General features: G+C 38.1%; 1 protein-coding gene and 1 long non-coding RNA gene across 26 annotated transcripts in view; one reads left to right on the top strand and one right to left on the bottom strand.

Moving 5' to 3' along the window:
• The window catches only part of LOC109494620, a 63,280-nt gene extending 40,399 nt beyond the window's left edge, over positions 1-22,881 (bottom strand). Inside the window, exons 1-3 of the long non-coding RNA XR_006590146.1 lie at positions 22,743-22,881; positions 4,997-5,092; positions 3,304-3,412 (exon numbers count right to left, since the gene is read on the bottom strand). This is a non-coding gene — a long non-coding RNA (uncharacterized LOC109494620). The remainder of the gene's footprint in view (positions 1-3,303; positions 3,413-4,996; positions 5,093-22,742) is intronic.
• ZNF260 (zinc finger protein 260) overlaps positions 1-25,748 on the top strand; it is a 114,639-nt gene that overhangs the window by 73,108 nt on the left and 15,783 nt on the right. For 22 of the 25 annotated variants that reach the window (XM_045045493.1, XM_045045492.1, XM_045045487.1 and 19 more), the window contains one exon: positions 794-2,656. In XM_045045493.1, the coding sequence (XP_044901428.1) occupies positions 794-2,208 (1,415 nt within the window). In that variant the 3' untranslated portion in view covers positions 2,209-2,656. Of the gene's footprint in view, positions 1-793; positions 2,657-22,861; positions 23,002-23,579; positions 23,720-25,476; positions 25,691-25,748 lie in introns of those variants that run through there. The other 3 variants (XM_006941369.5, XM_045045505.1, XM_045045506.1) reach the window with 3 other exon arrangements.

The raw sequence follows: 25,748 nt of genomic DNA, 5'->3' as shown, positions 1-25,748 counted from the left end.
CCTGTAATTTTCAATGTGTATGTCCTTGGGGTTTGTTATTCAGTGGCATGTAATGACTACATTTGTCCTTTTGGGATTTAAGGAATAAGGTTAAACAATGTAACAGAAAATTACTGAATATAGAATTGAAAAAAATAATGTGAAGCCAAGCAACCAGATATTAGAACAGAAGCATAAATATGAACTTACAATCAGTATATCCTTTCTAAGGATATTAACTTTTAGACCCAGACAGTGAAATGTGGGTGGTGTATAAAGAATGCATTTCTTGAGAAATGAAATATCCTGTGGGTGTAAATTTGGTTTGCTGTAAGAGGTGAAAAAAAGATTATGTGAAAGGGGATAATGGATTAAAATGAGATCTTACAAGCACCTTGTTATCCACTAAAGTATTTGGATTCTATTGTTTAAAAAAACATACAAAATTATTAGTATGTATAGACGATCAAATCATGATCCACATCAGCATTATCTCTATATGATAACTAGTTCTACATCTATTGATATTGGTCAGTTTATCTGGACTTGTTTCCGAACATTAGTACTTGACAAGCTTACTAGATGATGATCAACACCTACATGTCAGACACTGACTTAATCTGTTTCCCTTACCACAAACCTCACAATCTTATATTATGCTTTCATCATTCTCTGATCTTTCTTAAAACTTCATTACAATACTTTAATCATTCACTCGCATTGTTTATATTTACAGTTTTTCTCCTCTGCATTGTATAAATGTTTCATTTTTATACCACATGAAAAAAATTATTTCTTTTCCCCTCTCTTTCAGATTTGGAGTCCAAGTATGACACAAAGTATTTATTTAATGGAAAGGACATTATTGAAAATAATGGTTTTCAGTGGAAAGTAACAGAAGGTAAATTCATTGGTTTGGAGAGCTCCATTTTCAGAAATGACTGGCAAAGCAAAAGCAAGACTGAAGTACAAAGACCTGAAGTGGGATATTTCAGCCAAATGAAAATCAGCTCTGAAAAAGTGCCAAATTATAAACATCATAAATCTCTTATATCACATCAGAGAATTCATGAAAGCAAGAAACCCTATGAATATAAGGAATATGAAAAGGTCCTTAGCTGTGACTTAAGTTTTGATGAATGTGAGAGAATACATACTGGTGAGAAAACATATCAGTGTAATGCATATTGGAAAACCTTTGGAGATGACCCACATACCCTACAACTGAACATTCGTACTGGTGTAAAACCTTGTAAATATATGGAATATAGGAATCCATTTAGTTTTTATGAAGACCTTAGTATACACCAGAAAATGCATGATGATCAGAAGTGCTATAAATGTAAGGAATTTAAAAGGACCATTAGAAGAGTTGAAGAAATAACTCCACTAAAAATAATTCATGATGGTGAGAAAGCCTATGAATGCACTTTCTGTGGGAAATCCTTTAGAGTGCATGCACAACTTGCTCGACACCAGAAAATCCATACTGATGAGAAACCTTACAAATGTATGGAATGTGGCAAGGACTTTAGATTCCATTCACAGCTAACTGAACATCAGAGAATTCATACTGGTGAGAAACCGTACAAATGTATACAATGTGAGAAGGTCTTTAGAATTAGTTCACAGCTTATTGAACATCAGCGAATTCATACAGGCGAGAAACCTTATGCATGTAAAGAATGTGGAAAAACCTTTGGGGTATGTAGAGAACTGGCTCGACATCAGAGAATTCATACTGGAAAGAAACCCTATGAATGCAAGGCATGTGGAAAAGTCTTTAGAAACAGTTCATCCCTGACTAGACATCAGAGAATTCATACTGGTGAGAAACCCTATAAATGTAAGGAATGTGGGAAAGCTTTTGGAGTAGGTAGTGAACTTACTCGACATCAGAGAATTCACAGTGGTCAGAAACCTTATGAATGTAAAGAGTGTGGAAAGTTCTTTAGACTTACGTCAGCACTTATTCAACATCAGAGGATTCACAGTGGTGAGAAACCTTATGAATGTAAGGTATGTGGGAAGGCTTTTAGACATAGTTCAGCCCTTACTGAACATCAGAGAATTCACACTGGAGAGAAACCTTATGAATGCAAAGCATGTGGGAAAGCCTTTAGACATAGTTCATCCTTTACAAAACATCAGAGAATTCATACTGGTAAGAAACCCTATGAATGTGAGGAATGCGGGAATGCCTTTAATGTGGGTAAGCACCTTACATGATATCAAAAAAATTATACTGGTAAGAAGTCTTTTGAATGAAAGACATGTACAAAAGTTTGGTTTCTGAGTTTCACTGGGAAAATTGATGCATTATAATAAGTAATCAAGGTGATTATGTTGCTCTTACTGCTTCCAGACTTTCTGGCCACTCTATTTAGTACAATCACTCAGTGGTGTATATACTTTGTTTTGTTAGATACTGTCAAATATTTCTCCTGTCAGTTAACCTTCTGAATATCCATTTAGGTAGGATGGTCCCTATTCATTTCTGATATATGTGGAAAATGTGTTTCATTAATTCTTAACTAGTTAAATTCACATGAATTTCTTTTCCAGGCATGTTTTGTTTACAATCACTTTTGGTGTTTGTGTTTCTGTTCTTTTGTCTATTCATTGTTTTTGGATTACTAATTTGTAATATTCTTCAAATAAATCTTTTGCATTCTAATTTTTTGTTTGTTTATATAGTGTAATTTTCTTCCTCCAGACAGTTAAAACTTCCAGTCAGATACTATGTGGTTTTAAAGTCTTGTGTCTGTGCATGGTATTTGTGTAAATTTATGTTTCATTTTCTATTCTTACTTTAGTAGTAGATGTGTAATCTCCTTTCCATTGTCATTAAATGATTGATTTCTTTTAAAATTTCTGTTTTGACATGACAGACTTGCCTAAATTCCTACCACAATACAATTCCTTTAGAAAAGCCTTTCTTTTTACTCTAGACAGTACCAATGAGGATCCAAAGGGGCACTTTAAATATTTCATAAAATTTACTAAGCCAATCTTATCTGTCTCAGATTTATTTTTTTTAAATTTTTTTTTCAACGTTTATTTATTTTTGGGACAGAGAGAGACAGAGCATGAGCGGGGGAGGGGCAGAGAGAGAGGGAGACACAGAATCTGAAACAGGCTCCAGGCTCTGAGCCATCAGCCCAGAGCCTGACGCGGGGCTCGAACTCCCGGACCGCGAGATCGTGACCTGGGTGAAGTCGGACGCTTAACCGACTGCGCCACCCAGGCGCCCCTTGTCTCAGATTTATTAAAGGAGGGGAAAATCTACAACTATTGCAATGATTATAAACTTGGTAAACTCACCTTTAGAGGATTTAGAACTCTACTACTACCATGACTCCAACGGGGTTTGTGTATTTGTACTTTTTCTGTGTTGCCTTGCTGGGTTTTGGCAGCTTAACAATCAACAGAACTTTGATTTTATCAAGGAAAGGAAAAGTAAAAGAAGAAAGAAAGAAAATTAATGACAGAGATTAAATGTCCATCATCTCTTTTGTTAATCACAACAGTTGACTGGGTTATGCAAATAATGTTCATTATGAGCCACTGGTTATTAGATTTTTATAAGAATTTACCTATTGTTTCGATACATTTTTGTCACTATTATTCATTAGATTTTAATTTTTTAAATTGGTCTTCCCCAGAATTTCTGGACTCTTTAAAGTTTTGTATGACCAGCAATAGTAATTAAACCATTTTCTTATGAGATATATTGGGCTATTTTCTTTAAATATTTCTAATTAGTGTTTTACTTAAATGAGCAGTTTTAGGGGTGCCTGGGTGGCTTAGTTGGTTACATGTCCAACTCTTGATCTCAGCTCAGGTCATGATCTCATGGTTCATGGGTTCAAGCCCCACGTCTGGCTCCTCACTGAGAATGCAGAGCCTGCTTGGGTTTCTGTCTTTCCCTTTCTGCTGCTCCCCTGCTCTCTCTCTCAAAATAAATAAATAAACTTTAAAAAATCTCAACTTTATAGAAAAAAATAAATTAGCAGTTTTAAAAAATATATACTTGGTAGATATTTCATATGCTATAAAATAAGACAAGGAGTCCCTGTTGTTATTCTTATTAGGATATGTACTATTTCATATCTTTAAAATATTTCAACTCTATTATAATCATTAATAGTTCGTTCTACTTACTGAGCTATTATGTGACCACACTGCTGATTTGCTCTTTCATCTCATTTTACTTGGTTATTCTGAGTTCCAATCAATACTGATTAGTTTCTCTCTTGTTGGTGTAATACTCCAGAACTACTTGCCAATATACTCCTTTGTGTATTTTTATTTTATTATTTTTTTTTTGCTAGCTTGAACAATTAAAACAATAAGCTATCTAATCCTTATGTATACACTTAAATAACCATGTATCTTGGCATTTACTTTTCAAAATCATTAAAAATGAAAATTTAATAAATTCAACATATCCTTATTATGCCTCCCTTATTTGTATTACAGCTATATTTTGGTCACATTCCATTAATGTTTTTCTTTGAACTTTGTAATGAACTCCTGTTATTTCACAGACTGCTAGTACAATAAACCATAATGTAACTATTGCTATTAACTATTTTTTTGCTACTTCGTTTTGATGCTCATTCCTTTCCATATTCATTTTGTCCTTTATCTTTTCCACATCTTCCCTAGCCTACTTAGAAACTTGTTTTCCCCCCTAATAAGAGAGAATGTTCCAGACCTATCTTGTTTATTGCTGCAGTGAACCATGAAATATAATAGAATCCTTTTTTAAATTATTAAATTAATTATTAAATGAATGAATAATTAACAATATTAATGAATAATAATTATTAAATGAATTATTAAATGAATGAGGGAAATAGGAAATCACTGTAATAACAGTAATAATCATATACAAAATTCATTGATGGATACTAAAATTTGAAGGTGAAAATGTAAAGAGAAACAGGCCATTAAAATTATACCAACGAATCCCAAATACATAATTAAAAGGAGAAAACATTCCATATATTACCTTAACCAAATGGTCACCAGCAGTAAGACATCAGCACAAATACCACCCAAAGTGAGGCACTAATAAGAAGGGCACACCACATGAGTAGTATTGCCACTAAAAAAAAAAAAAAGAAAGAAAGCATAACCATAATGTAATCATGAGGAAACTGTAGACAAACACAATGAAGAACCTTCTATATAATAACTTACCCAATACTCCAGGAAACCATCACTTTTCAAGGTCATGAGTGGCAAGGAAAGACTGAAAAACTCAAAAGATTGGAGGAGACTAAGGAAATTTAGAACTAAATACAATGCAGGAATTTGATCTTTGAGACATTAGTGGAGAAAACCTGGTGAAATCAAAATAAAGCCTGTACTTTAATTGATAGTATTAGGCCAATGTTAATGTCCATTTTTGATCACTATACTATGATAATGCAATATATTAGTATTACGCAGACTGGGAGAAAGATGTATGGAAATTCTGTACTCTTGGAATTTTTCTGTAAGTCTAAAACTTAAAAAAAAAAGAAATTGCTTCCAGGGATGTCTGGGTGGCTCAATTAAGTGCCCGACTTCAGCTCAGGTCATAATCTCGCGGTTCATGAGTTCGAGCCCCACATTGGGCTCTGTGCTGACAGCTCAGAGCCTGGAGCCTGCTTCTGATTCTCTGTCTCCCTCTCGCTCTGCCCCTCCCCCATTCATGCTCTGTCCCTCAAAAAAAAAAAAAAAGTAAATGTTAAAAAAAAAAACTTTATTTCTACAAAATAATGGTCATAAAGATGCTCAATAAGATCAGGAAATGATGCATGAACAGAGTGAGTATTTCAACAAAGAGACAAATTAGAAAGTACCACACAGAAATCAGAAATGAAAAATACAATCACTGAATTAAAAAATACAACACAAGAGTTCAACAGCAGACTAATGAGGTGGAAGAAAGGATCAGTAAATTCAAACACAGGGCAGTGAAACTCATACAGTCTTGAAAAGAAAGCTAGAGTAGCAATATTTATAATAGACAAAATAGACTCTAAAACAAAGACTGTAACAACAGATAAAGGATACTACACAACCATAAAGGGAACAATCCAAAAAGAAGATTTAATAAATGTAAATATTTATGCATTCAACATGAAAGCACACACACACACATAAAACAGCTAATAACAAACATAAAGGAAGTAACCTATAGTGATACAATAATAGTATGGAACTTTAACACCCCACTTACATCAACAGACAGATCACCTAAACAAAAATCAACAAGGAAACAGTGTTTTTGAATGACACATTAGACCAGATGGATCTAACATAAATTCATAACATTCCATCTTAAAATAGCAAAATACACATTTTCTTTTTTTTTTAATTTTTTAAATGTTTTTATTTATTTTTTTTTAAATTTTTTTTTCAACGTTTATTTATTTTTGGGACAGAGAGAGACAGAGCATGAACGGGGGAGGGGCAGAGAGAGAGGGAGACACAGAATCGGAAACAGGCTCCAGGCTCTGAGCCATCAGCCCAGAGCCTGACGCGGGGCTCGAACTCACGGACCGTGAGATCGTGACCTGGCTGAAGTCGGACGCTTAACCAACTGCGCCACCCAGGCGCCCCTGTTTTTATTTATTTTTGACAGAGACAGAGTACGAGTGGGGGAGAGGCAGAGAGAGAGGGAGACAGAATCTGAAGCAGGCCCAGGCTCTGAGCTGTCAGCACAGAACCCGATGCAGGGCTAGAACTCATGAACCATGAGATCATGACCTGAGCTGAAGTCTGACGCTTAAACAACTGAGCCACCCAGGTGCCCCATACACATTCTTTTCAAGGGCATGTAGAACATTCTCTGGAATAGGTGACATGTTAGACCACAAAACAAATTGAAACAAATTCAAAAAGACTGAAGTCATATCATGCATCATTTCTGACCACAATGCTCAGAAACTAGAAATCAACCACAAGAAAAAATGCTGAAAGAAAGCAAACACATAGAGGCTAAATAACATGCTACTAAACAATGAATGGGTCAACCAAAAAATCAAAAAGGAAATCAAAATATACATAGAGACAAAAGAAAATGAAAAAGCAACAGTGCCAAAATCATTGGGATATGGCAAAACCTATGCTAAAAGGAAAGTTTAAAGAAACACAGGCCTATCACAAGAAGCAAGAAAAATCTGAAAGAACCTAACCATACACCTTAAGGAACTAGCAAAAGAATAAATAAACCAAAAGCCAGTAGAAAGAGTGAAAGAAATGATAAAGATTACAGCAGAAATAAATGAAATAGAAACTAAAAAAACCAATAGAACAGATTAATGAAACCAAGAGGGTTTCTTTGAAGATCAACAAAATAGATAAACCTTTAGCCAGGCTGGTCAAAAGAAAAAGAGGACTCAAAATCAGAAATGAAAGGGAGAAATAACAACCAATGCCACAGAAATACAAAAGAGTATAAGAGAATATTATGACTTATATGCCAGCAAATTGGACATCCTAGAAGAAATGGATAAATTCCTAGAAACATATAGCCTGCCAAAACTGAAGCAGGAAGAAACAGAAAATTTGAACAGACCAATTAACAGCAATGAAATTAAATCAGTAATCAAAAAACTCCCGACAAACAAAAGTCCACGACCAGACAGGTACATAGGTAAATTCTACCAAACATTTAAAGAAGAATTAATACCTATATGTCTCAGACTATCCTCCCTCCCAAAAAAAAGAAAAAAAGAAAAAAGAGACAGGAAAGCTTTCATATTTATTGTATGAGGCCAGCATTACCCTGATACCAAAGCCAGATAGACTACAAAAAAAAAAAAAAAGAAAAAAAGAGTACAGGCCAATATCTCTGATGAGCCTAGATATAAAAATCCTCAATAATATACTAGCAAACTGAATCCAACAATACATTAAAAAAAATAATTCGCCACGAGGAAGTAAGATTTATTCTTGGGCTGCAAGGGTAGCTCAATATTCACAAATCAATCAATGTGATACATCACATCAATAAGAGAAAGGATAAAAACCATGTGATCATTTCAATAGACCTAGAAAAAGCACTTCACAAAGTACAACATCCATTCATGATAAAAACCTCAACAAAGTAGGTTTAGAGGAAATGCACCTCAAAACACAATAAAGGCCATATATGAAAAACTCACAGTTAGCATTATACTCAATGGTAAAGAACTGAGAGCTTTCCCCCCAAGATCAGGAATAAGACATGAATGTCCACTCTTACACTTTTATTCAAGATAATACTGGAAGTCCTAGTCACAACAATCAGACACCACAAAGAAATAAAAGCCATCCAAATTAGTTAAGGAAGAAGTAAAACTTTCACTATTTGCAGATGACATGATATACTATATAGAAAACTCTAAAGACTCCATCGAAAAACTACCAGAACTCACAAATGACTTCTGTAATGTCTCAGGATACAAAATTAATGCACAGAAATCTACTGTATTTCTATACACTAATGAGGTAGCAGAAAGAAATTAAGAAAACAATCTAATTTATAATTGCACCAAAAATAAAATACCTAGGAACAGGGGTATCTGGGTGGCTCAGTCGGTTAAGCACCCAACTTCAGCTCAAGTCATGACCTCGAGGTTCACAAGTTTGAGCCCCACGTCGGCTCTGAGCTGTCAGAGCCTGGAGCCTGTTTCAGATTCTGTGTCTCCTTCTGTCTCTCCCCCTCCCCTGCTCATTCTCTGTCTCTCTCTCAAAAATAAGTAAAACATTAAAAAAATAAAAAAATAAAAAATAAAACACCTAGGAATAAATTAACTAGGGTAAAAGACCTATACTCTGAAAATTATAAATTTTTAATGTTTATTTATTTTTGAGAGAGAGACACACACACAGAATATGAGCAGGGGAGGGGCAGAGAGAGGGGGAGACACAGAATCCGAAGCAGGTTGCAGACTCTGAGCTGTTAGCACAGATCCTGACGTGGGGCTCAAACTCATGAACCATAAGATCATGACCTGAGCCAAAGTCAGATGCTTAACTGACTGAGCCACCCAGGTGCCCCACTACTCTAAAAATTATAAAACACTGATGAAAGCAATTGAAGATGACACAAACAAATGGTAAGATATTCCATGCTCACAAGTTGGGAGAATAAATATTTCTTAAATGTCCATACTACAAAAGGCAATCTACAGATTTAATGCAATTCCTATCAAAATACCAACAGCATTTTTCACAGAACCAGAACAAATGATCCTAAAATTTGTATGAAACCGCAGAAGATGTCAAATAACCAAATCCATCTTGAAAAAAAACAATGCTGGAGGCATTATACTTCCAGATCTCAAATTGTATTACAAAGCTACAGTAATCAAAACAGAATGGTTATTGGGGTGCCTGGCTGGCTCAGTCAGCAAAGCATGTGACTCTTGATCTTGGGATCTTGAGTTCAAGCCCCATGTTGGACGTAGAGCTTACTTTAAAAAACAAAACAAGGGGTGGGGCACCTGGGTGGCTCAGTTGGTTAAGCGTCTGACTTCGGCTCAGGTCATGATCTTGTGGTCTGTGAGTTCGAGCTCTGAGTCAGGCTCTGTGCCTGTTTCAGATTCTGTGTGTTTCAGATTCTGTGTCTCCCTCTCTCTCTGACCCTCCCCCATTCATGCTCTGTCTCTCTCTCTGTCTCAAAAATAAATAAACGTTAGAAAAAAAAAAAACTGGGGGCACCTGGGTGGCTCAGTCGATTAAGTGTCCGACTTCAGCTCAGGTCATGATCTCGCAGTTTGAGGGTTTGAGCCTCCCATCGTGCTCTGTGCTGACAGCTCAGAGCCTGGAGCCTCCTTCAGATTCTGTGTCTTCCTCTCTCTCTGCCCCTCCCCCACTCACACTCCGTCTCTCTCTCCTTCAAAAATAAACATTAAAAAAAATATAAAAAAATAAAAAATACACAAAACAAGGGGTACCTGGGTGGCTCAGTAGAGTTGGTTAAGTGTTCAACTTTGGCTCAGGTCATGATCTCATGGTTGTGAGTTTGAGCCCCATATCAGGCTCTGTGCTAACAGCTCAGAGCTTGGAGCCTGCTTCAAATTCTGTGTCTCCCTCTCTCTCTGTCCCTTCCTCACTCTCACTTTGTCTCTCTCTCAAAAATAAATAAACATCTAAATTAAAAAAAAAAAAAGTGCCTGGTTGGCTCAGTTGGTTGAACATCTGACCCTTGATTTTGGCTCAGGTCATGATCTCCCAGTTCGTGGGCTCAGAGAGCCTGCTTGGGATTCTCACTCTCTCCTCTCTGTCCATCCCCTGTTTGAGTGCTCTCTCTCTCTCTCAAAATAAACAAACATTAAAAGAAAAACAGACATGTACACCAATGGAATAGACTAGAGAGTCCAAACATAAACTCATGCATATATAGTCAATTATTTTATGAAAAAGGAAGCAAAAATATACAGTAGGTATTGGGCCACAAGGAAAAGAATGAAACTGGGCACTAACAGCACACACAAAAATCAAGTCAAAATGGATTCAATAATTGAATATAAGACCTGAAACCATAAAACTCTGATAAGAAAACATAGAGACTAAGCTCATAGACCTCCTTCCTAGCGATGATTTTTTGGATTTGATATCTAAAGCAAAATTCAACAAGTGAGACCACATCTAACTAAAAAGTCAACAAAATGAAAGGTAACCTACAAAATGGGAGAAAATTATTATAATTTGCAAATAATGTATCTTATAACACCCCAAATATACAAAGAACTCATACAACTCAATAGAAAAAAAAGATCCAATTACAAATTTAAGAGGATCTCTTGGGGCGCCTGGGTGGCTCAGTCAGTTAAATGTCCAACTTTGGCTCAAGTCATGATCTCATGGTTTGTTGGGTTCGAGTCCTGTGTCGGGCTCTCTGCTGACAGCTCAGAGTCTGGAGCCTGCTTCAGATTCTGTGTCTCCCTCTCTCTTTGCCCCTCCCCTGCTCATGCTCTGTTTCTCTCTTTCTCTCTCAAAAATAAATAAACATTAAAAAAAAATTTAAGAGGATCTCAAAAGACATTTTTCCAAAGACATACAAATGCCATCCAGGAAGATGAAAAGGCACCTAATCATAATGGTAATGCAAATCAAGGCAAATGTAAACCACAATGAAATATCACCACATGTGCTAGAATAACTATTACCAAAAAGTCAAGAAATAGTAAGTGTTGGTGAGGATGTGGAGAAAAGGGAATGCTCTTGCACTACTACTGGGAATGTAAACTGGTAAAAACACTATGGAAAATAGCAGCTTCCTCAAAGACTTAACAGAACCACCATATGATCCAGCAATTCCAATTCTAGGTATTTATTGAAGGAAATTAAATCATAATCTTGAAAAGATATCTGCACCCCATGTTCACTGCAGCAGTATTTATAATAGCTAAGGCATGGAAACAATTGAAGTGTCCGTTAGTGGATTAATGGACACAAACTGTGCGTGGGGGGTGTGTATACATACATACAATAGAATATTACTTTGCCTTGAAAAAAGGAAATTTTGCCATTTACAACAACATGGATGGACCTTGAGAACATTGTGCTAAGTGAAGTAAGTCAGAGAAAGGCAATTACTGTATCATCCCACTTATATCTAGAATATAAAAAAGAAAAAACCTAAACTCATAGATACAGAGAACAGACTGGTGGTTGCCAGAGGTGGGGTGTAGAGAGGGGGGAAAATAGGAAGAGGTGGTCAAAAGGTACAAGCTCCTAGTTAAAAGGTAAGTCTTGGAAATGTACAGCAAGTTGAGTACAGTTAATAATACTGTATTATATATTTCAAAGCAGCTAAGAGAGTAGACCTTAAAAGATCTTGTATTCAAGAGGAAAAAAAAAAAAGGAACAATGTGATGAAATGTTAAGTGCCCCTTTCCTGCTTATACCTTCTCTCTCAAAAATAACTAAGTCTTGGGGCGCCTGAGTGGCTCAGTCGGTTGGGCATCCAACTTCAGCCAGGTCACGATCTCGCGGTCCGTGAGTTCGAGCCCCGCGTCGGGCTCTGGGCTGATGGCTCGGAGCCTGGAGCCTGTTTCCGATTCTGTGTCTCCCTCTCTCTCTGCCCCACCCCCGTTCATGCTCTGTCTCTCTCTGTCCCAAAAATAAATAAACGTTGAAAAAAAAAAAAACAGAAAAAAAAACCCACATACTTTGCTAATAATATATAAACTGTTCCTAGGCTCAACAGGACAAAGGAGATTTGGGACCTATTGGGCTTCTCATTGGGTTGCCCTTCAATAAATCTTTCTCTGCCTCAAACCTGGTGACTCAGAAATGGGCTTACTGTGCATGGGGCAAATGAATTTGATTTCAGGCCTCAGCAACAATGGAATGCTGCCAGATTCATGAATCATTTCATAATGCCAACTGAATCTGTAAAGTTGACTCTGTTGAATCTTTTTAACAATAGCCTCAATTGATTAAATCACTGGCCTTTGGGAAATAATTCAACCTCCAGCACTTCTCCCCTCCACAGAAGTTGGGATGGAGGGTGGGGTGCTGAAAGTTCCAACCCTCTAATCACATGATCAGGGCCACTAGCAACCAGCCCCTGCTTTGGTTACTTAAGGGTTTCACGGTGTCATAACATAACAAAATACATCTCCATAGCTCTCTAAACTTAGTAAATTCTAAGGATGTTAGGAGCTCAGTGCCAGAATAGGCTATGAAGAACAAATAACATTTATTATAAATTAAAATATTACACTCACTAATGTTATAGTTGAACTTTAAACAGCTTAAAGAATTTATACTTATCAAAATTAGTAATCAAGTTTAAATGCTCTAAAAAGATGATTATTGATATGTTATTCATTATGTGTAGAAATTTAGTAAAATAAACCTTAAAGAAAACATGAGTAACAGTATCTTTCACCCATATCAAAAGTCCTGTGAATGCTAAAGAACTCATACCCCGTTTGAAGAACACAGGATTAATATATTCTTTGGCACATAAGTTAGAGCTAACAAATGTAGAGTACTTTTAGACAGAGTAACACAAATGTAAGGCATTCTGTGCCTGTTTATTCTGTGCAACCAGAAAGTAAGTAACTGCTATTACTTATTAAGTACTACTTAACTATTCTTTCATCAAATATCTAATGAGTGCCAACCATGTGCTAGTTGTTGTAGTAAATACTGAAGACTTAACACACAATAAATCCCTTCTTTCATAAACCTCACAGTTACAATGGAAATTATTAAACGCTAATACATATTTCATACATCTACAGGTAAATATTTTTTACCAAATAACTTTCCTATATGTACAACTTAAAACCCTCTATTTTCATTTAATATTGTGAAACTGTACAAAATTTCTGGATATGAGAGACTCCATTTTTGAGAGAAGCTCCAATTTTCCTTTCTAAAACAAATGGCTAATGATCTAATAAGCTTAAACTGGGCAAAAAGACCCTTGGTCTGGCCCAGAAGTGGCAACTGTCTTACAAGCAATTGTCGGTAAAGTCAACAGGACAATGGATATCCTGATCAATAAACTGCTGGCTGTGGACTTTCTGAAGACAGAATAGTTAATTAATGCATAGGAGGATCAATTTCATTTATTTTTTTAAGTTTATTCACTTATTTTTGAGAGAGACAGAGCACGAGCAGGGGTAGGGGCAAAAAGATAGGGAGAATCCCAAGCAGGCTCCAGGCAGCCAGCACAGAGCCCAGTGTGGGCCTGGAACTTACAAAATAATGAAATCATGACCTGAGCCAAAATCAAGAATCAGATGCCCAACCAAATAAACCATCCAGGTGCCGCAGGAACAATTTCATTTATTAACACCAAGACAACAGTTGGTCAATGTGTAATCACATTGGTTCAGCCTGTTAGTTCCAATTAACTTTTTTTCCCTTTTATCCAAGTCAGGTAAAAACCCCTTGCTTTCACCTCACAGGTGGTACACTTTTCTGGTTACTGGCAGAATCTGTGCTTCCCTAACTGTAATTCTTCAATTCCAAGTAAACACTCATTTGCCTCTCATTGTGGATCTTTATTTTCAGGTTGACAATATATGTTGCACGTTCACGTTCCTTACCATTGTTACTAAACACGTGGTTACAAATGGCTGCTCTTGAAGAAAAGTCAGAGCAAAGAGCACACAAACAAACAGCACAGAAACAGCAAACTGAAGAATGCTTGGGGCACAAGCTAGGGAGGTTAGTTGCTCATCTCGAAGAGTGTCCCAGAGCAGTAGCCACAGCATTCAAGGAGAGACCCTTCTGGGAACAAAGAAACTGTCAGGAGTCATTTCACTCCCTCGCCCCTCATCATAAGCGCAGGGCCACCTGCAGGAACCAGAACAACATTCACACTCTCTACCTAAGTTGCTTATACCAAGCCCAGTGCCCCACCATGAAGTCCAGAAGAACAGCCCTTCTCAGTCAACTTGACTCTGTCCCAGCACAGTGATTCCCCCTCTCCCAGAAGACCCTTGCTAACACCACAGCTCCTGACCTGGGAATTTTATGAGGCCTAGGTTCAGTGGCAGTGGTGACAGGTATCATTTCACAAGCAAACCAGAGCACACCTAGTTAAAAAGTATCACATTCAGGTGAGGAACCAATCATTGCCCACAACAGGCAAAAAGACTCTCTGCAGATGACTGGCCTGAAGGATACAGTAGCTAGGACACAACAGCAGAACTCATGGAGCACACACTGCAAATACTCCTAAGAAGCACCAGGCCCTGGGGAACAAGGGACACTACACTGCAGGGCACTACAGACCTCTTCTTCATAATGCCACTGCAGTCAAAGAAGATATAGCTAACCTTCCTAACACAGAGAAACAGGCACAGAGACTTAGACAAAATGAGAAGACACAGGAATTTGTCCCAAATGAAAGAACATGACAAGGGCACAGAACCAACAAGGCCACAGCTGGAGTTCTAAACAAAACAGATATAAGTAACATGCCTGCTGAAGAATTTAGAGCAATGATCATAAGGATAGTCACTGGAATTGACAAAAGAGTAGAGGACATCAGTGAAACAATTAACCCAGGTATAAGAAATACCACACCAGAGATAAAGGGCTCAATAAACAAATGAGTAACATTCTTAATGGAATGAAAAACAGGCTGTCAGAAGCAGAGGAACAAATTAATGACCTAGAAAACAGAGTAATGAAAACTAATCAAGCTGAACAAAAGAGGGAAAAAAGAATTATGCAAACTAAGAATACACTTAAGGGACACAGTGACTCCATCAGGCGTAATAACATTCCTATTATAGGAGTCGCAGAAGAGAGAGAAAAGGGGGAAGAAAATTTATTTGAAGAAACAATGCCCACAAACTTATGGTCAACTAATCTTTGACAAAGCAGGAAAGAATATCCAATGGAATAAAGACAGTCTCTTCAGCAAGTGGTGCTGGGAAAACTGGACAGCGACATGCTGTCCAGAATGAACCAGGGCCACTTTCTTATACCATACACACAAAAAAAACCTCAAAATGGATGAAAGACCTAAATGTAAGACAGGAAGCCATCAAAATCCCCAAGGAGAAAGCAGGCAAAAACCTCTTTGATATTGCCTGCAGAAACTTCTTACTCAACATGTCTCCGGAGGCAAGGGAAACAAAAGCAAAAATGAACTACTGGGACCTCATCAAAATAAAAAGCTTCTGCACAGTGAAGGAAATAATCAGCAAAACTAAAAGGCAACCGATAGAATGGGAGAAGATACTTGCAAATGACATATCAGATAAAGGGTTAGTATCCAAAATCTATAACAAACTTATCAAACTCAACACCCAAAACACAAATAATCCAGTGAAGAAATGGGCAAAAGACATGAATAGATACTTCTCCAAGGAAGACATCCAGATGGCCAACCGACACATGAAAAAATGCTCAACATCACTCATCATCAGGGAAATACAAACCAAAACCACAATGAAATACCACCTTACACCTGTCAGAATGGCTAACATTAACAACTCAGGCAAAAACAGATGTTGGCGAGGATGTGGACAAAGAAGATCTCTTTTGCATTGTTGGTGGGAATGCAAGCTGGTGCAGCCACTCTGGAAAACAGTATGGAGGTTCCTCAAAAAACTAAAAATAGAACTACCCTACAGCCCAGCAATTGCACTACTAGGCATTTATCCATGGGATACAGGTGTGATGTTTTTGAAGGGACACATGCACCCCAATGTTTATAGCAGCACTATCAACAATAGCCAAAGTATGGAAAGAGACCAAATGTCCATCGATGGATGAATGGATAAAGAAGATGTAGTATATATATACAATGGAGTATTACTCAGCAATCAAAAAGAAAGAAATCTTGCCACTTGCAACTATGTGGATGGAACTGGAGGGTATTATGCTAAGTGAAATTAGTTAGAAAAAGACAAATATCAGATGACCTCACTCATATGAGGACTTTAAGAGACAAAACAGATGAACATAAGGGAAGGGAAACAAAAATAATATTAAAACAGGGAGAGGGACAAAACATAAGAGACTCTTAAATATGGAAAACAAACTGAGGGTTACTGGAGGGGTTGGGGGAGGGGGGATGGGCTAAATGGGTAAGGGCATTAAAGACTCTACTCCTGAAATCATTGTTTCACTGTATGCTAACTAATTTGGATGTAAATTTAAAAAAATAAAATTAAAATTAAAAAAAAAAAAAAGAAGAAACAATGACTAAAAACTTCCCTAATATGGGGAAGGAAACAGATATCCAGATCCAGAATGCAAAGAGAACCCCCAACAAAATCAACAAAGGCAGATCCACACTAAGGCATGTTATAATCATATTGGCAAAATACAGTGGTAAAAAAATATATTAAAAGCAGCAAGAGAAAAGAAGACAGCTACATACAAAGGAAATCCCATAAGGCTATCAGCGGAGTTTTCAGCAGAAACTTGCAAAGCCAGAAAGGAGTGGCATGATATATTCGAAGGCTGAATGGGGAAAATGTGCAACCAAGAATACTCTATCCATCAAGCCAATCATTCAGAATAGAAGAAGAGAGTTTCCAAGACAAACAAAAACTAAAGGAATTCATGACCACTAAACAAGCTCTGTAAGAAATATTAAAGGGTACTCTTTGAGTGGAAAGGAAAGACTAAAAATGACAGTATGAAGGTAGAGAACACAAAGGCATTAAAAATGAGTATTTCTGTAAAAAATCAGTCAAGAATCTCACACATACAACAAAAAGGAAGTACAATGTGATACCATATACCTAAAACATGGGGAGGACAAGAGTAAAGAATAGGTTCAAACTTAAATGACCATTAACTTAATATAGATTGCTATATGCAGAAGATGTTATGTACATACCTAATGGAAACCAGAAATCAAAAGCCACTAATAGATATACAAAGAAAAAGAGAAATACAAATATACCACTAAAGTAAACCAGCAAACGGTGAAAGAGTAAAAGACAAGAAAGAATCAGAGAAAATCTTTAGAAACAACTACAAAACAAGTAAAAAAAAAAAGGCAATAAACACATATCAATAGTTACTTTAACGTTTATTTATTTTTGAGACAGAGAGAAACACAGCATGAACGGGGGAGGGGCAGAGAGAGAGGGAGACACAGAATCAGAAACAGGCTCCAGGCTCTGAGCCATCAGCCCAGAGCCTGACACGGGGCTCGAACTCACGGACCGCGAGATCGTGACCTGGCTGAAGTCGGACGCTTAACCGACTGCGCCACCCAGGCGCCCCAATAGTTACTTTAAATGTAAATAGAGTAAATATTCCAATCAAAAGATAGAGGGTGACAGAAGGGATAAAAACAAAACAAAACAAAAACAAGCCCCCTCTATATGCTGCCTATAAGAGACTAATTTTAGACCTAAAGATACCTGCAGTTTGAAAGTGAGGGAATGGAGAAACATTTATCATCTCAAAAGATCTCAGAAGAAAGCTGGAGTAGCGATACTTAGATCAGACAAAATAGACTTTAAAACAAAGAGGATAACAAGAGACAAAGAAGGACACTATATAACAATAAAGGAAATGATGCAACAAGATGATATAAATCATAAATACTTACAGACCGAACATGCAAGCACCCAAACACATAAAGCAGTTCATAAACACATGGAAACAAATCTACAATACAATAATGGCGGGAACGTTAACATCCCACTTACATCAATGGAAAGATCATCCAAACAAAAAGTCAACAAGGACTTTGAATGACACACTGGACCAAATAGACGTATCAGATACATTCAGAACATTCCATCCTAAAACATCAGAATACACATTCTTTTCAAGTGCACATGGAACATTCTCCAGAATATGTCACATATTAGGCCAAAAAAACAAACCTCAACGAATTCCAAAAGACTGAAGTCATATCATGCATCTTTTCTAACTACAACACTGTGAAACTAAAGTGAACCACAAGAAAAAATCTGGAAAGACCACAAGTACATGGAGGATAAATAACATGCTACTAAATAATGATAGGTTAATCTGGAAATAAAAGAAGAAATAAAAAAAGTACATGAAAATGAAAACAAAACAGTTCAAAATTTTTGGGATGCAGCAAAACCAGTTCTAAGAGTTCTAAGACAAGTTTATAGCAATACAGGCCTATCTCAAGAAGCAAGAAAAATCTCAACCTAACCGTACAACTAAAGGAGCTAGAAAAAGAATAATAAACAAAACCTAAAATCAGCAGAAGGAAGGAAATAATAAAGATCAGAGCAGAAGTAAATAATACAGAAAATTAAACAGTAGAACAGATCAATGAAACCAGGAGCTAGTTCCTTGAAATATCAATAAAATTGATAAACATCTACCCAGACTTATCAAAAAAAAGAGAAAGGACCCTAAATAAATACAAATAAGAGAGGAGAAATAACAACAAATGGCACAAAAATACAAGAGAATATTATGAAAAAATATATGCCAACAAATTGGACAACCTAGAAGTAATGGATAAATTCCTAGAAACATATAACCTACCAAAACTGAAGCAGGAAGAAAATTTGAACAGACCAATTATCAGCAATGAAATTGAATCAGTAATAAAAAAACTCCAAAATAAACAAAAGTCCAGGACCAGATGACTTCACAGGCCAATTTTACCTAACGTTTAAAGAAGAATTAACGCCTATTCTTCTCAAACTATTCCAAAAATCAGAAGAGGAGGGAGAACTTCCAAATTCATTCCATGAGGCCATCAATACCCTGATACCAAAAGAAAATAAAGACACCACAAAGAGAACTACAGGCCAGTATCTCTGATGACCATAGATGGAAAAATTCGCAATAAAATACTAGCAAACAGAATCCAATAATACATTTAAAAAAATCATTCACCATAATGAAGTGAGATTTATTCCTGGGTTGCAAGTGTGATTATATATTTGCAAATCAATCAACGTGATAGAGCACATCAATAAGAGAAAAGATAAGAACCATATAACCATTTCAGCATGCCTGGGTGGCTTGGTTGATTGAGCGTCTGACTTTGGCTCAGGTCAAGATCTCGCAGTTTGAGAGTTCGAGGCCCACATCAGGCTTACTGCTGTCAGCGCCAAGACCACTTTGGATCCTCTGCTCCCCTCTCTCTCTGCCCCCTCCCCCGCCCACACACATAGACACACACACACACACACACACACACACACACACACACACACGCCCGTGTGGTCTCTCTCTCAGAAATAAACTTTAAAAAATAAAAAGAACTATATGATCATTTAAATAAATGCAGAAAAAGCACTTAACAAACTACAACATCCACTCATGATAAAAACTCTCACCAAGGGCACCTGGGTAGCTCAGTCAGTTAAGCATCCATCTTTGGCTCAGGTTATGATCTCTAAGTCTGAGTTCGAGCCCTGCGTCGGGCTCTGTGCTGACAGCTCAGAGCTTGGAGTCTGCTTCGGATTCTGTGTCTCCCCCTCTCTCTGCCCCTCCCCCGCTTATGCTCTGTCTCTCAAAAATAAATAAACATTAAAAAATTAAAAAAAAAAAACTCACCAAAGCAGAGAGAACATACCTCAACATAATAAAGGCCATATATGAAAAACTCACAGCTAACATCATCCTGAGTAGGGAAAAACTGAGAGCCTTTCCCCTAAGGTTACGAACAAGACAAGGTTTTCCACTCTCACCACTGTTACTCAACATTAATACTGGAGGTCCTAGCCACAGCAATCAGACAACAAGAAAAAATAAAAGGCATCCAAATCAGGAAGAAGTATAACTTTCAGTATTTACAGATGACATGATACAATATTTAGAATACCCAAATACTCCACCAAAAAACTGCTAAAACTGATAAACACATTCAGTAAAGTGGCAGGGTACAAAATCAATCTACAGAAATAGGCTGCATTTCTTTTTTTTTTAATTTTTTTTTTTAACGTTTATTTATTTTTGGGACAGAGAGAGAGCATGAACAGGGAAGGGGCAGAGAGAGAGGGAGACACAGAATCGGAAGCAGGCTCCAGGCTCTGAGCCATCAGCCCAGAGCCTGACACGGGGCTCGAACTCACGGACCGTGAGATCGTGACCTGAGCTGAAGTCGGACGCTTAACCTACTGAGCCACCCAGGCGCCCCATGAAATACGCTGCATTTCTACACACCAATAATGAAGCAGCAGAAAGAGAATATAACAAACCCACTTACAATTACACCAAAAATAATAAGATACCTAGGAATAAATCTAACCAAAGAGGTGAAAGACCTGTACTCCGAAAACTTACAGTTTTATAAACACTGTTTTATAAAAGTGTTATAAACACTGATGAAACAAATTGACAACAAAAGAAATGGAAAGACATTCCATGCTCATGGACTAGAAGAGCAAATATTGTTGAAATGTCTATACTAGTTAAAGCAATCTACACATTTAATGCAATCCCTATCAAGATACCAACTCAGGTGGGTTGCCTGAGTGACTCAGTCAGTTAAGCATCCAACTCTTGATTTTGGCTCAGGTCATGATCTCACAGTTTGTGAATTCAAGCCCCACACCAGGCTCTGTGCTGGCAGCACAGAGCCTGTTTGGGATTCTCTCTCTCCCTCTCTCTGCCCCTCCCTCGCTCTCTCACATTCTCTCAAAATAAATAAATAAACATTAAAAAAATACCAACAGTTGTTTACAGAACTAGAACAAACAATTCTAAAGTTTGTATGGAACCACAAAAGACCCTGAATGGCCAAAGCAATCTTGAAAGGAAAAGCGAAGCTGGAGGCATCATAATTCCTGACATCAAATTCCATTACAAAGCTGCAGGAATCAAAACAGTATGGTACTGGCACAAATACAAATACATAGATCAATAGAACAGAATAGAAAATACAGAAATGAATCCATAACTGAATGGTCAATTAATCTTTGGAATATCCAATGGGAAAAAGACAGTCTCTTTAGCAAATGATGTTGGGAAAACTGGACAGCAACTTGCAAAAGAATGAAAGTGGACCCCTTTCATACAGCATACACACAAATAAATTCAAAATGGATTAAAGACCTAAATGTGAGACCTGAAATCATAAAAATCCTAAGAAAGAGCACAGGCAGTAATTTCTCTGACATTTGCTGTAGCAATTTTTTTCTAGATAAGTCCCCTGAGGTAAGGGAAACAAAAGCAAAAATAAAGCATTTCAGAAATAAAGAGAAAATACCAAGGCACCTTTAACATAACTTTTCATTATCACAACCAGTATTTCCTCTTCCAATGGAGAGCTCTCTCGAAGACGAATCAAGATGGGGAAGGATATTAACAGACCATTCTTGGGGCCCAGATGACAAGATCAACTGGCTCCATTTGCTCCTCCACATCAGAGCTTGCAAATCAATCTCAGGGTCAGAGAGAAGAGTCAGGGTCTTCACTGTCAAGGCTCACAGCCGTCTTGTACTCCCACACATGACTATGTGTGACACAGTCACCAACACAAATCTCCCCAAATTCATACAGTCTCACACCCACCACTAGACACGAAGTAACACCTTCAATCACAAACACCTTCCCGACCCTGCCCACAGTCATAATACCCACGGGAGCTCATTCACAAAGCTCTCTACCCTTGTACACAAAGTGGTATACAAGGTCACACAGTCACAACCGCATACTCACTACGGGGACACACAGTCACAGGTAACCCGTATCCATACACAGTATTACACACAGTAACACATTAACAGTCACACCACGGGGACTCACAGTGGTATAATGAGCTAATCCTCACCGGCACACACGGTATCACACACATTCACAATCACACATACACATATCACTGGGACAGTGGCGAAATTTCACAACTGCCCCTCCTCAGCCCCTTCTGCCCGAATAGACTTAATACTCAGGTCTCCCTCCCGACGCCGGGGGCTCTGGGCTTTGTCCAACCTCGGCCTTCTCTGAAACGTGTTAGTCGCCCGGCCGAACCCCTAAGAGACCACCACAAGCTAGCGTCCAAACACAACTCAGCTCAAAGCTGCCAGCCGCGCTGAGGGAAGGAGCAGCGAACGCAGTGCCTCCTGGGAAATGTAGTTAAGCTTCACACTCGCGACGGAGAAGATGGCGCCCGGCTCGAACCCCGCCAAAGAAATCCCCGCCCCTACCCACCCTGAGGCCAGTGTTTCGGCGCTCCAGGGGTAGGTAGCCTTGCCCCTTGGCTCCTACTTGGAGTAAATCCGGCATGCCTGAACTGAGTTTATTATAACCCAAGGCACACCACTGCCCTCTCCCAAAGGTAAAGTTAACACAGGTCGAGTATTAAACTGAGTCCTGAGCCTCGGTCTACTTACACTCCTCCCCTCACCAGGGAGACACTCCCACAAACTCTGGCGCAGAAAAGAAAGCGCGAAAAAGCTGACTCGAACCACCGAAACTTATGGGAAATGTAGTCCGCAGTCAGAAAAGTAGAGGACCGGCCAATACCGACAGATTCTGTCCGGTATCGAGCCGGGGCTTGACGGAGCCCAGGAGACCTCTGGGAGTGTTAAACCAGCCAAGGAGTGCGCAGGCGCAGACTTTCTGGCTCGCCATGGTCGTCTTTGTCTGCCGGTGAGTTTGGTTTCGGCTTTGCAAAGCGCAGATCCGGGCATGGGACCTGGGTTTCTGGGCTCAGAATCTGGTCAGGGAGGCTGTAGGGGAGGATTCTTGGAGATTGCGACATGGCTGGAGAGGCTAAAGGGGAGGAATCGCCTTCTATGACGTGCATTGTTCAAAGCCTATGTGGATGGGGGCAGGGGTACTGGGGGAAACTGGGGCGGGACCGCGGCGGGGTGGGGGTGGGGGTATGACGGAATGTATGAGATTGTTGTAGAGGTACCACTTGTGTGAGAACTCTGTGGTTCCAAGTGTGTGAGAATGGATGGCATTGTGAGCTTTATGGGGTAGTAACCTCAACCTCACTTTTCTCGTTTCTAAAATAACTAATAAAGATGCATCTTTCTGGAGCATCCGTTTTTCTGAAAGAAAGGAAAATGGCTAAGATACAGAGATAAGTAATTTTTAAAGCGATTTTTATATAAAAGCAGACTCATTGTGCAGTAGAAAAAAAAATTAGTATTAACAATTTTTTAAAGTAAACATTTCCGGAAAACTTGTTTCTAGATGTCTAGACTCCCCCTATGTATTGACTCAGTTCTTTGGAGGAACTTTGGTGAGGCCAATTTGAAAAGCCCTGGACTAAGGAAGAGCTTTAAGAGCTAGTTTCCACTAGCGTAGACAGCACAGAATTGGGAAGGATGATGTCCTGTCTTTGGTTCAGAGATGTCGGGTAACAGATTTAAGATTCTCTTGTTTCTCAGTGACATGGCAGTGACTCGTAATTTGACCAGGTTTTCCCCAGACCAAAGGTTGGCCTTTGTAAATGTAGCGAAACAAATTTTCTTCTAAAATGACACTTCCTTCTAGTATTGTATCGCGCTTAACATATTTTTCAGTAAAATGAAAAAGAACCATGGTACAAAAATGCATATACACAAATAATAGCTTTGGTACATACAAAAATGTAATCAGTAATAGTTATGAAGACAGTAATTACAATAGTAACAAATCAGATAAAACACCTAAGGAATAAATAAGAAATGTATAAAAATCTATATGAAGATTATTCTTTAGTGTTAATGAAAGACCCAAAATAAGACTTGACCAAATGGAAATACATATGTTACATTTTAAAAATCTTCAAGCTATTTTGTGAAGAAAGTGTGCCTGTTTGGTGCAATATACTACTTTTTTAGTGGGTGGGAAAAAGAATGTGTATTCATAGGTGCATGAAGAAACTTTTATCTATATGAAGATTATTCTTTAGTGTTAATGAAAGACCTTTTGAAGTTTACACAGAAAATAACGGTTTTTAGAGGAGGGAGATGCAGTAGTTAGGGCAGGGGTAAGAATCACAGTTTTGCTTGCCTGTGTTGTATATTTCCATTTTTAACAGATGGAGGGATTCAGTTTCTGTGTTCAGTCCATTACTTTCCAGATGTTTATCACTGCCTCATTCTTGAATGTTTCCTTTACTTCCATTACACTACTCTCATTTGTATAATTCCAGTCAAAACCAAGGAATAACCTCCCCCTCAAAAAAAAAGCTCCATTAGTGACTTAATGTTTCTGTTTGTCCCTTAGCTATTAGTGTTCCTAAGTTTCTGAATTCTCTTTTTTTTCTTTTCCCCCTCTAAGAACAAAATTCCACTGCTGTGGCTTCACTTGACAGGTGACTAACAAATGTCCATTCATAGTTGAGCTCTGTCCAATTTGCTAATGGACAGCTCCACCTTGAGGCTACACCGGAACTTCACGCTCTTTGTGTCCAAAATGTTAATTCTGGTATCTCCGCCTCCTATGGTTTGCCTCCATCCATTCCCCTTTGCATTACCTGTTTCATCAATTAGTAACACTGTGCAGCCAGATTTTAAGCCTCTTATATCTGAGTCAGGGAAGAGCTTCTGAGTAATTTTGACTTTTGTCATTCATTCTCCATTACATATTGGAGGCCTAGATTTCTTTTTTTTTTTCCCCCTTAATGTTTATTTATTTTGAGGGGGGTAAGTAGAGAGGCAGAGGTAGAGGGAGAGAGAATCCCAAGCAGGCTCCATGCTGTCAGCACAGAGCCCAATGTGGGGCTCCATCACACAAACCATGAGATTATGACCCGAGGTGAGATCAAGAGTCTAACACTTAACTGACTTAGCCACCCAGGCACCCTGACAAAAATGTTTTTATTGGGGAAAATGATATTCAAAACTGTGACTCTTTAATCAGGAGCAAGGCCACAAGTGACACTTGCACAGGTTGTGATTCTGTAGAACTTTAACAACTCAGTCTTGTAATTTCTCTGTATAACCTAAATTCTGAAAAATAAATAACCTAAATTCTGTTTCCCATTCCTGAAATGTGTGGAGGCTTTAAATGGCATAATGGGTTTGGCTGAGGATGCAAAGTGTAAATGCTCTTTTTCAATGTGCTTATGTGTATGTGTGCTCCAGCTTCTAAGCCAAAAGGTCATCATTACTTTGTTCTTTTTCATAGACCAGCTTCCTTGTGCATCCCCAGGAACTGCACTTCCTTTACCCATCAAATCCTTTAAGGATCCTTTGGTCTCAGCCTGAATTATGGGATTCTGCTTTGACCCTCAAGAGTAATGTCCAAGTCCTGTGTCACTGTTTAGAAGTTTAAAGACACCAGTTTAAACCAGAAGAGCAATGAATAACTGAGGAAGAAATGTAAAGGAGGTGCTTTCCAGGTGAGTAAGAAGGAACCCAGAAGGATGAATGGGATAAAGGTTCATTAAGTTATTTTTT

Source organism: Felis catus, chromosome E2 (genome assembly GCF_018350175.1).
Source record: "Felis catus isolate Fca126 chromosome E2, F.catus_Fca126_mat1.0, whole genome shotgun sequence".
Classification (NCBI taxonomy): Eukaryota; Metazoa; Chordata; class Mammalia; order Carnivora; family Felidae; genus Felis; species Felis catus.
The sequence above is the reverse complement of the archived record's forward strand: the minus strand, read 5'-3'. Positions and strand labels throughout refer to the sequence as shown.